The sequence below is a fragment of the Squalius cephalus genome (assembly GCF_949319135.1).
Source record: "Squalius cephalus genome assembly, chromosome: 13".
Lineage (NCBI taxonomy): Eukaryota > Metazoa > Chordata > Actinopteri > Cypriniformes > Leuciscidae > Squalius > Squalius cephalus.
In genome coordinates this window covers 8621798-8635867 of record NC_137134.1, presented here as the reverse complement: position 1 = coordinate 8635867, position 14070 = coordinate 8621798, and the positions used below count along the sequence as shown (strand labels likewise).

Genomic DNA, 14070 nt, shown 5'->3' with positions numbered 1-14070 from the left:
AGCCTTAATAAAGCAGCCTACTTTACTCTCCAGGGTGTAATCGACCAATGTTCATCATTTGACATTCACACATTGCCTCATACAGCTGTGTTTTTGCTAATTGACCTATTAAAGGTGTTCCATTAGCAGTGCTGGGAAGCAGGTCGTTCATAATGAGAAGAAACACCGTATAGCCCAGAATGAGGGTCATTTTGAAGGAGGATCGATCCACGCTGTGCGGCGGCAAGTAGAAGGACAGGATGTCAATGATCATGAGGAAGGAGCTGGGGATGATCAGGTTCACCACATACAGAATCGGTCGTCGCTTAATCACCACCTGCAGGATAGAAACAGTAAAGTTCCGTTCACACCATGGATGATAATGTAACCTTGGTTCCCTGAGATGAGGGAACGAGGCTAGCTTACGCGATGGGAAAACTCCTTTTCTCGAGAATATTGAAGCCAAATCTTTAAAACGCAGTGCAGCTGCACAGCATACACAGATGAGTGGTGAGCGCGGTCATTGGCTGTGCTGCGGCAACTGCACAAACCTATGGCGAGGCAGCTCAGACGCGCCAACCAATCAGGGCACTTCGTGCCCTGGCACTTCAGAGCCCGCCAGAATGGGAGTGGCTTATGGCTATAAGCACCCATTTCTCGTCTAGGAACTCCAGGTTTAATCGACTGAAGCGATCCCCTGATCACAGCACAGTAGCATGGCGGGTTACACAATACTCGTTCCCTCATCTCAGGGAACCAAGGTTACATTAGTAACCGAGACGTTCCCTTTCGAGAGGTCTCTCGTATTACGAAAGGCTAGCTTACGCTATGGGAACCCCCTTCAAAACGCAGTGCGTGCTTAACTTCGCTCCATACAGTAGCCCGAGGCAAGATGCCTGAGGCTAAGAAAGAGTAAAGTATGAACCCAATAAAGCCAGTCCGTGACAGGCTTTGTATAGGGAAAAAACAAGGAATGGACCTAATAAGGGCCAAACTCTTATAATGTATATATAATGTATATATATTGAAACCGTAGTTCAAGTTTAACCAGGACCGGATATCTATCGGGCCCAGTGTTTAGGGGGGTTGTGCTTACACATTTTTTATTGAAAGAACCCTCGCTTGCAAAGCGGGAACTTCCAGGTTATAAAACCTCATAAATGTGGACGGTGAGGCCCAGCCGGCCACCACACAGATATCTTCAATGGGTATTCCACTTGACCAAGCCCAAGACGAGGCCATGCCTCTCGTGGAATGAGCTCTGACAGCTAAGGGGCAATGAAGGCCCTTAGACTCATAAGCCAGCGCGATAGCATTAACTATCCAGTGCGATAATCTCTGCTTTGAGACGGCAAGCCCCTTGGTGCGGCCGCCAAAGCATACAAAAAGCTGTTCCCATTGTCTGAATGAGGCAGAACGCTCCAGATAAACTCTGAGAGCCCTGATGGGACAGAGTAAATTTGCGTCTCTTTCATCCTCTGGTGAGGGAAGAGCTGCTAATGAAATAACCTGTGCTCTGAACTGAGTCGAGAGCACTTTAGGAATATAACCATGCCTTGGCTTGAGGACGGTTCTGGAGTCGTTAGGCCCAAACTCAAGGCAGGACGCGCTCACTGATAGCGCGTGTTAATCGCCCACTCTCTTGACTGAAGTGAGCGCCAGTAAAAGTGTGGTTTTGAGCGAGAGGTGCTTCAGGTCTGCAGACCGAAGTGGCTCAAACGGGGCACCCTTCAATGCTTCCAGGACCGTGGAGAGGTCCCAGATAGGCACAGGGGGGGGGGTCGCGGAGGGTTTAGCTTCCTTGCCCCTTTAAGGAAGTGCACGATGAGGTCGTTCCTTCCTAGTGATTGTCCGGCCACAAGAGGGTGAGATGCTGTTATGGCCACCACATATACTTTGAGTGTGGAGGGGGTGCGACCCGCGTCCAAGAGCTCTTGCAAAAAAGCGAGTACACTTGGTACTCTGCATGAGTAGGGGTCCAGGCTGCGTGCTGCACACCAGCCAGAGAACACCACCCATTTCTGAGCGTAGAGGCGCCTAGTTGAGGGCGGTTTTTCGCACCCTATCCGGGAGACACTCAGGTACCCGTTGAGGGGCCATACATGAAGGGCCCACAAGTCGGGACGGGGATGCCAGATTTTCCCGTTCGCCTGCGTTCGCTCTCCTCAGCGTAATTGGCCATGGGGCTGTTTCCAGCAGTTGTGTCAACTCGGAGAACCATAACTGGGTCTTCCAGAGAGGGGCTATTAGTAGCACTGCACACTTGCTTTCACTGATCCGTTCGATGACCTGTGGTAGCATCGTGACGGGAGGAAATGCATATAGCGGACGACTCGGCCAGTCGTGGGCAAGCGTGTCCTTGCTCTTTGAGAAAAATGTTCGGCAATGAGCGTTGTCTTCTGAGGTGAAGAGGTCGACCTCTGCCCTGCTGAAGATGCTCCATATCAGCTGAACCGTCTGAGGGTGAAGAGACCATTCCCCTGGGGGAACATTGTCTCTGGATAGCATATCCGCACCCTGGTTCAGAATGGCTGGCACATGCGCTGCCCTCAGCGAGCGCATGGCGTGCAGGTTGTTTGACCTGAGACCGCCCTGGCGATTTATGCAAGACCCCACTGCCATGTTGTCCGTTTGGACCAGGACGTGGTGGCCTTTTAGATATGGGAGAAAAGCTTTCAGTGATAGAGCGACTGCTCTCATCTCTAGACAGTTTATATGTAGGCGCTTCTCCGGGCTTGACCATAGGCCAGAGATGGGCCTACCCTCGTAAAGGGCCCCCCAACCTAGGTTGGAGGCGTCTGTCGAGATCACTTTTCTCTTTGAAACCACACCCATACTCTCATACAGACTGATACCAGTCGGCCGCTTTCCAGGGAGTCAGGGTTTTGATGCAGCCGTGGCTCGCTCTGATTAGTAAGTGGCCAGATCGCCATGCATGAGCTGGTACACAGGGTTTTAGCCAGCGCTGAAGAGGACACATGTGCAGTAGTCCTAGCTGGAGTACTGATGATGCTGAGGCCATGAGACCCAACATCCTCTGAAATCTTTTGAAAGATGTCGCTAGGCGTTGAATGGTGAGCACACACTCTGGTGTAAGGTGCGCTTTCATTCGTATAGAGTCTATCAGGAAAGAAATACTCTGGCTGGGAGACAGTGTGCTCTTGGAAGCGTTGATCCTGAGACCCAGGCATTCTAGATGGCTGAGGAGCCAGGATCTGTGAGTTATCAACTGCGTTTCCGACTGAGCTATAATCAGCCAATTGTCGAGGTAGTTTAACACTCGCACTCTCCGCTGTCTTGGGGGGTAAGTGCTGCGTCCATACACTTCGTAAATGTATGAGGTGCTAGTGATAGGCCGAACGGTAGTACTGTGTACTGGTAAGCCTGCCCCTCGAAGGCGAATCTCAGGAATGGCCTGTGATGAGGCTATATTTGGATGTGAAAATCAGATCCACTGAGAAAACCAATCCCCCGGGTGAATTTGCGCGAGGATCTGCTTGGTTGTCAGCATCCTGAACGGACATGTCATCAGCGCTTTGTTCAGGTGTCTGAGGTCTAGGATGAGCCTAGGCCACCATCCTTCTTTGGAACGAGGAAGAAGGTAAAACTCGCTTTGTGAAAGGTGAACTGGTTCGACAGCTTCCTTTTCTAACAGTTTTGACACTTTGGCGCGAAGAACGTGGGCAACGTCCCTTCTCACTGTCGTTTCGACCACGGCTGAAAAGAGCGGGGGTCTGCGAGCAAACTGTAGCGAGTAGCCTTGTTTTATTTAAAACAGAGATTCTAATTATTAGACAAAAAACTTCCTCACGTAATAACCTAGAATACTGTCTAACACTTGATGGCTGCTCTGTCAAGTCTTCGTCGTCGGTTAGGAAACTGGGGGTGCTCTTTGATACCAATCTTTCATTTGAAAATCACGTTTCTAGCATCTGTAAAACCGCATTATTCCATCTTAAAAATATATCTAAATTACGTCATATGCTCTCATTGACAAATGCGGAACAGTTAGTTCATGCGTTCATGACCTCATGGCTAGATTATTGTAATGCTATTATGGGTGATTGCCCTGCATGCTTAATAAACAAATTACAGCTGGTCCAAAACGCAGCAGCTCGAGTTCTTATCAGAACCAGGAAGTATGACCATATTAGCCCTGTTCTGTCAACACTGCATTGGCTCCCTATTAAACATCGTATACATTTTAAAATATTGCTGATTATTTACAAAGCACTAAATGGTTTAGCTCCCCAGTACTTGAGCGAGCTCTTAACGCATTATAGTCCTTCACGTCTATTGCAATCTCAAAATTCCGGCCAGTTGATAATACCTAGAATATCAAAATCGGCTGCTGGCGGTAGATCCTTTTCCTATTTAGCATCAAAACTTTGGAACAGTCTTCCTAACATTGTCCAGGAAGCAGACACACTCTGTCAGTTCAAAGCTAGATTAAAGACACATCTCTTTGACCTAGCATTCACATAATACATTATAGACTTCTATAATTCAATGTTAGGCTGCATAGATTAGGTCAGCCGGAACCGGGAACACTTCCCATAAATCCTGATGTTCTCGTTACATCATAAGAAGAATGGTGTCTACGTTAATATTAGTCTTTCTGTTTATCCCGAGGTTTACCGTATTCCGCTGGATCCAGGGCGTATCTGATGAAGGACCTGCACCTGGACGCAACGACAACGCAGTCCTGAAGTGTCAACTAGTCTCTCTCCTGTGAAGGCCTCCCTCCCCCTCCCTTTACCTCTCTACAGATAAAGCGTTGTCGGGATAATTCCGGTTCGCGTGGCTACGCGGAAGCGATAAAAATTCTGTATTATAAATTTTAAGGCCAGACAAGTAGTTTGTTGAGGGTTGGTTTGTAGGGAAGGACTACACGTGTGCACACATATATTCAAACACGCACACCTATAGACTGAACTCGTAATACACATGTGCACGCCATCAGCGTTCTCACAGGTTCGCGTTTTTGAAAGTTTGCGCAGAAATAACTTAAGAGTTTTCTGTTAAGACGGTGTTGTGTTAGCGGCCCCTAAGTTAACAACTAATGATCGTTGCGACGGAAGTGAATCAATCAAAACTAACTTTAGCTGGACAATAACTTTATTCTAGAGCTGCTATAAAGCCAAAACAATCTCTGTTACTTTATTTTCCTATTATCAATGTAAAGCCGCTTTGGAACAATCTACATTGTTAAAAGCGCTATATAAATGAAGATGACTTGACTTGACTTGACTTGACAAGACTGGAGACGGACCACTGTGAGATAGGGACCCGGCTGTCCAGCCGTCTTGTGCTTTAATGCTGTGTGAACAGCATTCATGTGCAGGGGCGCATGCTTTACAGCGGGCCCACCCTTTATCACATCTCCAGCGCGAGCTGGGGGGAGGGGAGACTGATGTGGAAACAGTTTTTATGTAGGGGTGCGTACTTTACAGTGGGCACACAATTCTTCATTTACTATCTCTCCCGCGCTGGCTGGGGGAGAGTTAATACCGTGTTGGCAGTGTTTATGTGTAGGGGTGCGTACTTCATAGTGGGCACACACACACTACATTCATTACACTTCCAGCGTGAGCTAGGGGGAAGCTTGATACTGTGGGAACAATGCTTATGTGCAGGGGTGCGTACTTTATAGTGGGCACATGACCTACATTTATTATACCTCCAGCGCCGTAGCTAGGAAGGTTTTCGAGGCTTGGGGTCCAACACAATCTTGGGTCGGAGTCCCCGTTTCATATGCAGGGGTGCACACTTGTAGTGGGCACACCGGCTATATTTAGAACACCTCCAGCGTGGGCTGAATGAAATCTGGGGCCGGACCACTTCATGATAGGGACCCGGCCGCCCAGCTGCTTTCATGCTCATGTGCTATCGGCACTGTGCTTGTGTGCAGGGGTGCATACTTTATAGTGGACACACAGCCTACATTTAGAACACCTCCAGCGTGAGCTAGAACCGGGATTCGACATGATCCCATTCATTTCAATGGAGCGCTGGCGACTTCCGGCGACACGAGCGACATTCACCATTGGCGACAGAATGTGGGCGTGTCAAGCGTCAAATTTCAACTTTATGCAATTGAGAAGCGATTTTCGCGAGCAACAACCAATAGGAAAGAAGAATTTCAGTGGAGCTCACGTCACCGTCTCGAGTACAGGCAAGACAGAAGAGTTCTAGGGTGATTTCACTGTTTTATATGATTTGACTCTAACCACATACATGGATATAATAAAACGATGCATGGAAAAGAAACTGTCGACAGTCTCAGTGAGTTAAATTCACACATTTATTTTGAGTGTTGTAATTTTATGATGCAAGTTTAGCTGTGCTGCTGTTCATTTTACAGTTTCCCCTGCATTATGTTGACTATTAGGGACAAGCAAATTGATTACTTGTCAAATTCGAATGACGTTTTAGTAATTTATGACAGTATGAGTTAATTTGTTGATCTTCTTTTGTGCGGCTCAAGCTAAGGGGAGGAAGAGCGGGAAACGCGGGGTCATCATCGGCGAAACCAGCCAGTCGAGCACGCAGGGTGGGGAGATCCATCTCGTGGCACTCAGGGTAGCCGCCCTTAGTGAGTGTAGCTTCCACGTGGTCACGACCCAGACAGGAAGCGCAGAGGATGTGACGGTCTCCGCCGAAGAGAGGGCCTCTGCACGAGGCGCAGGTGGTTCGAGGCATTTGCAACAACGCGTCAAATTTGCTCTTTTGAAAAAGTGTGACGCAATGGCAAACACACTAATGTGTTATAAGGATTTATAGCGTGCTGGATGGCACAGCAAAACTGTGGGCTGAAGGCGGTGTCCAGTTGAAAAACCAGGAAAGCCGGCACCCTCAGAACTGCAAGTCAGGCGGCTTGTTCCGCTTAAAGGAGAACTCCGGTCAATTTTAACATTTTTTTGTAAATTTGGAGTGCTGTCAGTACAGAGAACAACGACAAAAATCGGTGTTGCCTACACCGTGTTATCCTCTTTTTTTAAATTGTCGAGTTTGGGCGCATGATCGTACGTACTAAACCTATGCGCGTGAACTCGACAATCGACTACTGTGGACTTCAACTGAAAACAGGATGTAAATACAGGTATGTGCGCTGGCTGAATAAACATAATTTTTATTCATATCTTTCACATCTACTGCAGTCAGATTCACCCGCGCTCACTCTAAAGGAATCACTCACATGGCTGGGCACTTGTAATGACACATCAAGGATGTTAAGAGGCTAAAAGCAGGTTTAAAACTTGCCCCATTGAAGTCAACAGGGTGCAAATTTTAAAAAGAGGATAACACGGTGTAGGCAACACCGATTTTTGTGTTGTTCTCTGTACTGACAGCACTCCAAATTTACAAAAAAATGAGCTCAATGTTAAAATTGACCGGAGTTCTCCTTTAAGGCATTTCGACGGTGGCGAGAAGGCTTCTTATCCAGAGATCAGCGAGTGAGTGGTGAGTTCGCTGAAGGAGATAAAATCTGGAGTTCCTAGATGAGGAATGGGTGCTTATAGCCATAAGCCACGTCCATTCTGGCGGGCTCTGACGTGCCAGGGCGCGAATTGTTCTGATTGGTTCGCACATCTGAGCCGCCCCGCCATAGGTTCGTGCAGTTGCCACAGCACAGCTAATGACCACGCTCGCCGCTCATCCGCACCGTGTATGCTGTGCAGCTGCACTGCGTTTTAAAAATTTGGCTTCAATATTCTCGAGAAAAGGAGTTTTCCCATAGCGTAAGCTAGCCTTACACAATACGAGAGACCTCCAAAAGGGAATATATTAGTGTCCACACCAATGCACATTTATTACAAACACGCGCTGCAGTTTTGTCATCTGCTGCTTAAAATGCTTAAGCTCTTTAAAGCAGGATGGATTCTGATTGGCTGTCAATGTTTTTATTGTTCATCATCTGGAAAAAAACATTCTGAAAGTGATTTCAACGATATTGTTCCTCTGTGTCGTTAAGGTTGCAGTTGGTGTGGACTGCTACACTTTTAACTTTAGAATGATTTTTTTTAATTGTATCAATATAGCGATCATTCTTGGTGTGAGCGGGCCTTAAGGACTGACATACATTTCATAGCCATTTATTTTTTCCCTTTAAATCATGGAATGTATTAGTACGATGTAATACAAATTAATACGTATTGGGAACAAATTATTAATTGATGATATGCAAAGTGAAAAAAAAAAAAAATTGTGGCCATTCATTAAGAATTTGGTCCCACAACTTAATAATTTGGTCCCTGATTTTAGTTAAGACGTGGCCAAAGTGTAACTAAATTAAAATGACTAAACAAATTAGTACAACAACATGGCAAGAATTTAACTAAAATGAGGAAACCAATTAATAAGACATAGGAATTAATTCTTAATTCTTAATTCATAACATAACAAAAAAACGCTTCGGTTACTCACGTAATCTTGGTTCCCGATAATGGGAACGAGTATTGCGTCAGAGAATCTTCTCTGATCGCTATTGGGAAACTCTGTTTTCTCAGAATACTGAAGCCTGATTGGTTCAAGTCTGTGAATTTCACAGACAAATGGCCTTTCAGCTCACCAAGATGGACGGGGCAGACTGCCTATATAAGTCGCACTGAACAACTATCTAGTCAGATTTTCTCGAAGGTGCCCTAGCCTTAGAGAGTGAGTGGCGAGTCAGAGTGGCGCCACAAGTAAGACTGAGCATCTGTCCTCCCTGATTTGGCTGATGACCTGTGGGTGCAGTGCTACCAGCGGGAAGGCATAGAGGCACAGAGGTCTAAAGAGCCACTTATGCCTGTCCAAAAATGCTCCAAATCATACTGACCGTCAGGGGGTGGAGTCTCCAGGAGGCGGTCCGTTCCGGGACAGAATATCTGCTCCCATCTTCATGGAGCCTGGCACATGCAGAGCTCGTATCGAGCAGAGATTGTCCTGTGTCCACAGGAGGAGGGCTGCCAGTCTGTTCAGAAGATGGTTCAACCCGTCTTGGAGGCATCTGTCACGACTACCTTCCTTCTGGAGACTGAGCCCAGTTCCAGGCCCCTCTGATACAGATGGAGTGACTTCCAGGGGGCCAGGGCTCTGGCACAACCGTGGCTCACCCTGAGAATGACACAGCCCTCGCGGCACGCTCAAGGTGGGATGCGGGCCTTCAACCAGTGTTGTAGAGGCTGCATGTTTAAGGCCCAAGGGAACTACTGAGGAGGCTGTTTCCATGTGGCCCAGTAGCTTCTGAAATGTTTTTAAAGGGATTTTGATCCGGTGAGATCCAAACCTGCATGTTGGATGAGTCGAGTACTGTCCCCAGGAATGCAATGCGTTTGCTGGTTGACCACAAGCTTTTGCTAAGTGGTTGAGGAGCAGAGATCTGTGAGTGCACAGCTCCTTCTTCGATTGGGCTAAGAGCAGCCAATCGTCGAGGTAATTCAGGACATGAATTCCCATCTGTTTCAATGGGGATAGAGCCACATCCACGCGTTTTGTAAAATTGTGTGGGGTCAGCGACAGTCCGAATGGCAGGACTGTATATTGATAAGCCACCCCCTTGAAAGCGAATCTCAGGAACGGTCTGTGATGGGGGGCTATCTGGATGTGAAATATGCAACCTTTCAGATCCACCGATGTAAACCAATTCCCTTGGCATATCTGCGAGAGGATGTGTTTCAAGGTTAGCATCCTGAACGGCCTGTCCTATTAGAGCGCGGATCAGAGATCTCAAATCGAGGATAGGCCTGAGGCCACCATCCTTTTTGGGGACCAGGAAGCAGCGGCTGTAAAGCCTGACTCGCTGTGGGCTGCGGGAACCTTTTCTAATGCGCGCTTTTCTAGCAGAACCTGTATTTCAGCACGGGGGACTTGAGAGTTAGTGTCCGAGACTGAATTGTGCCGGAAAGCGCTGTGACAGCTGCGAGTCTGGAGCTGAAGAGCCTTTGATCCGCCGCAGAGGCTGTTCTTTATGGTGAGTAGAGGCTGCTTCTTCTTCGGAGTTAGCGAGGAGATCAATCTTCGCGGTGAAGGAGAGTAAATCTGACTAGATAGCCGTTCAGTGCGATTTATATTGGCAGTCGGCCCCGGCCATTTTGGTTGGCTGAAAGGCCATTTGACTGAAATTCAGAGACATGAACCAATCAGGCTTCAGTATTCAGAGAAAACTGAGTTTCCCCATAGCGATCAGAGAAGATTCTCTGACGCAATGCGAAGTGAACCGTATTGAAAAGGAACATATTGTGTCTATTCACAACACACATAAATTATTTTATATGCTATGTAATCCCCCTTAATTTTAATGTGAACGGGCATGACCATTTGTAAATTGAATGTGTCTGGCTTCCAGTGTCAAATCTGCTTTCACAAAACAGCTTATTATGCAGTGGTTTGTAGCGCAAATAGTGTTACCATTTACTACACTTTGTTATTCTAGTTATTTACCTATAGAAGATAATGAATCGGAAGTCTCACACATTCACAGAAAATAACTTACTTCCATGCTGCAAAATAAGATGGATAATTTGGCAAATATCATTTGGTTGTAAAAATGTACTGGTGAAATAAAGTACCATGCTATTCTAAACAGAGCCATTTGTACACCCTGCTTTTGTCCCTTTCTTACCCAGAAAGTGATGATGTCCCATTCGTCTATTCCAAACTTCAAAATGTTTGCGTCACCCAGTATAACCACCAGCTCCCATTCTCCACTGGCCTGCAGGTATCGCTGTGAGTTTCCGGTCATCTCCGCAAAGGACAGGGCAGGACTGACACGCACATCCTTTACTGAAGGGGTTACAAGTATTACAGGTATTAGAATTACAGTTAAAGACACATTCAGGAACCTGCTTTGCCTAATCAGCTAAATTAGTTGTTGAATTGTAATCATTAGTTTTCATGTCAACATGAAATCATTTAAAAAAAAATTGTTTATTAATTTATTCCAAAATGCATTATAACATCCATGCTATTCCCGCATACAATGACTTGAATACACAGCTACTATGAGCATGTTTTAATTGCTGTATTAACAAATATTTTTTTATCCCCCTGATTAACAAATATTTACCATACAAATATACCATTAAAAGAATGAAATTCTTGAAAAGAAAATCTTAAGAAGCTTGAAATACAATTATTTTTTTCTTATGTTTTTTATTTGTATGTATTTATTATGGAAGCTTGTTTCCACCACAGAATCTCACAATTCGGACTTTTTTTCTCTCAGAATTGCGGGTTTATATCTCACTGTTCACAATTGTGAGTTGTAAAGTCAGAATTGCGAGATAAAAATCTCACAATTGTGTGTTATAGTCTGAATTGTGAGATATAAACTCACAATGGTGAGTTATTTAGTCTGAATCGTGAGATGTAAACACAATTGTGAGTTATTTAGTCTGAATTGCAAGACGTAAACTCACAATTATGAGTTGTAGTCTGAATTGTGAGATATAAACTCACAATTGCGAGTTATATCGTCTGAATTGTGATATAAATTCCCAATTGTGAGTTATTTCGTCTGAATTGTGAGATATAAACTCACAACTTATATTTAAACTGTTCAAAACATTTTCTTATTGCCATATGCCATATTACATTACTACATGTGAAAGTCCACAGAAACTAAGAAACGTGGACCTTCACAGGCCTCAGAAACACACAAAAGGAAACGCCTCTATGGCAAATATGCACTGAGACGGCAGGAAATGTGGAGAGCAATGAAAGCAGTGATGTTACTGGTATGCATGTAGGAGCCGAAGGTGAAAGAGCAGTTCTGTATGTCGAAAGGGAAGCTGAAGATCTCAAGGTTACAGGCGCTAACAAGCCTCAACATCCTGTCATAGCGGATGTGGCCCGTGTGGTTCACATACACATAAGGACAGGCCTGAGATACATCGTCATCCACACTAAGAACCAGAAGAGAGAGAAGACAAATATTGAAATTATTTGATAAATTATTTTATAATTCACTTGTAGCCTATATTATTATCTTCTGCTAAGACGTCCATTACAATTTACATAACTGGCCTAAATACAAGATAAACACTGGAAAAATATTACATAGCTGATATTCATACTATAAATCTTCTGAGGTCTTTGGATCAACTGAGACGCAAAATGGTGCCAGTTTCATTTGTATGAAAAAAGAGAGAGATTTTCAAAGATTATTGGTTTTACAGGAAAAATACTATTTAAATTTGAACAATATTAGCGCCCAGCGGACGATCATTTTCTATTAATTAGAAATACGCTGCAGTTTTGTCATCTGCCGCTTTAAATGATTAGTTCACTTCAAAATGAAAATTCTGCCATCATTTACTCACCCTCAAGTTGTTTCAAACCCGTATGAATTTCTTTCTTCTGCTGAACAAAAAATAAGATATTTTGAAGAATGTCGGTAACTAAACGGTTCATGGGCCCTATTGACTTACATAGTATTTTTTTTTCCTATGGGGTACATCAACTTTCTTTTTTTTCAACATTCTTTGAAATATATTCTTTTGTGTTCAGTAGAAGAAAGAAATAGACTAAAGACCAAATAACTTCTATCCTATTCTATTAATGTTAGGCTACTAGAAGAACATTTGTTCATTATTTTGAGAGTACCTTGCCATAACGTTAGCTATAGTTCTGAGAATGTTTCCTGTTTGCTTGGTATATACAACATGGATGACAACGAATATTAGGAATCTTTTTTTGAGCAAAAAACCCCCAAAAATGTCCCGATCCTTCCCACTAGATGGCACTTACAACTCATAAACGATAATGTCAGGAGTCCAGAGATCTTTGACTGGAAGAGAGATCTTCGTAATGCCATCACAGGGTTCTGGATCCCAAATGAGGAACTCATGGAACCAGTACTAAAACCAAACATGATTAAATTAGAGGATTGTGTAATATTCAGGCGATTATTCAAACATCTCTTAGTGTTTATGCACCAAACTTACCAGCCTGAGCCAGAGGAATGTGGTAAGAATTTGTGCTTTTTCATTCTGCAAAACAGAACAGGCATCAAATGTTCAGATGCGAGGATAATTTACACAACCAGACACATATAGCCGGTCCCGTATTGACTCACAACTCCCAAGATAGCGTAGAGAGTGAAGGAGATGTTGGTGATAGTGGGGGTGCTGAGGTTGACTGAGGGTCTGAAGGACTTCTTGTCAATGACTTGCTGTAGAGATTCATACGTGGGTCCACTATGTCCGTCTTCACACTGAAGCATATTCATCACACACTGCAACACTTAATAACACAATAAACCAGGGAAACTAACTTAGTCTAACTTCATCTGATGGCCATTTTCACATTTATTAGCACTTTTTAATTAGACAGATGCAAATACTGTACTATTCAGTATTTTTGTAAGTTGTACACTGAAAAATAGTGTAGTGTAGAAACAATTTTCAATCAGCACTTAACTTCACTCAGAACTTAATTTGTTTTATTTACAACTTGGAAAAATCTTTTTTTTTACAGTGTATAAAGAATTCTGACACTTTTAATGCAATTACTTTCCAACATTTCCAAGTGTATATTTTATCTTGTTTGATCATCCCTAATGGATATTTTTAGCATGTTTAACTTTCAACTGTAAATTAATGTATTTTCATTTTAGTCTATGTTATCTAATCTTATCTTCTATAGAAAGCAAAATAAATTCACAATGACAGCAGAATTAAGACGCTGTATAGAAGTCGTAATTACTGTAATTTCACACATCTTCTAAAAGCCAGCAAAACTAACTTTTATAATTGTTCATTTAATTTTTTATTTTTTTAAAGACAATTGATTCTGAATAAAATATAATGCTGATTCATTATCAAGATATTTCATTATTGTTTTTAAGTTTACAAAGACAAAACTGAGCAAAAGTATTAAGTCCGTGCTCCACATATAAGTTCAGTTCATTACCTGCAAGTAGAATGAAACATGCCAAAAGAAAACGCAAAAGATGTCCCATAATGCTGTGTGTAGATGAGATTTCCTATTGTACTATTCCTACTGCTCAAGTTTAAATCACACCGCTTACTTCCACAGGTGAAGTGTGCTGACTCTTTACTGGCAACATCATGTGCGGTTACATGTTGTTCAACACCTTCGGTAACC

At 43.9% G+C, this 14070-nt stretch overlaps 1 protein-coding gene across 1 annotated transcript in view; it reads right to left on the bottom strand.

Moving 5' to 3' along the window:
• Positions 1 to 14070, bottom strand: part of LOC307170175 (5-hydroxytryptamine receptor 3A-like) — an 18268-nt gene extending 4198 nt beyond the window's left edge. Inside the window, exons 1-7 of the mRNA XM_079891217.1 lie at positions 13876 to 14070; positions 13040 to 13206; positions 12909 to 12953; positions 12712 to 12821; positions 11698 to 11867; positions 10586 to 10746; positions 106 to 316 (exon numbers count right to left, since the gene is read on the bottom strand). Of these exons, the coding sequence (XP_079747343.1) occupies positions 106 to 316; positions 10586 to 10746; positions 11698 to 11867; positions 12712 to 12821; positions 12909 to 12953; positions 13040 to 13206; positions 13876 to 13924 (913 nt within the window). The 5' untranslated portion in view covers positions 13925 to 14070. The remainder of the gene's footprint in view (positions 1 to 105; positions 317 to 10585; positions 10747 to 11697; positions 11868 to 12711; positions 12822 to 12908; positions 12954 to 13039; positions 13207 to 13875) is intronic.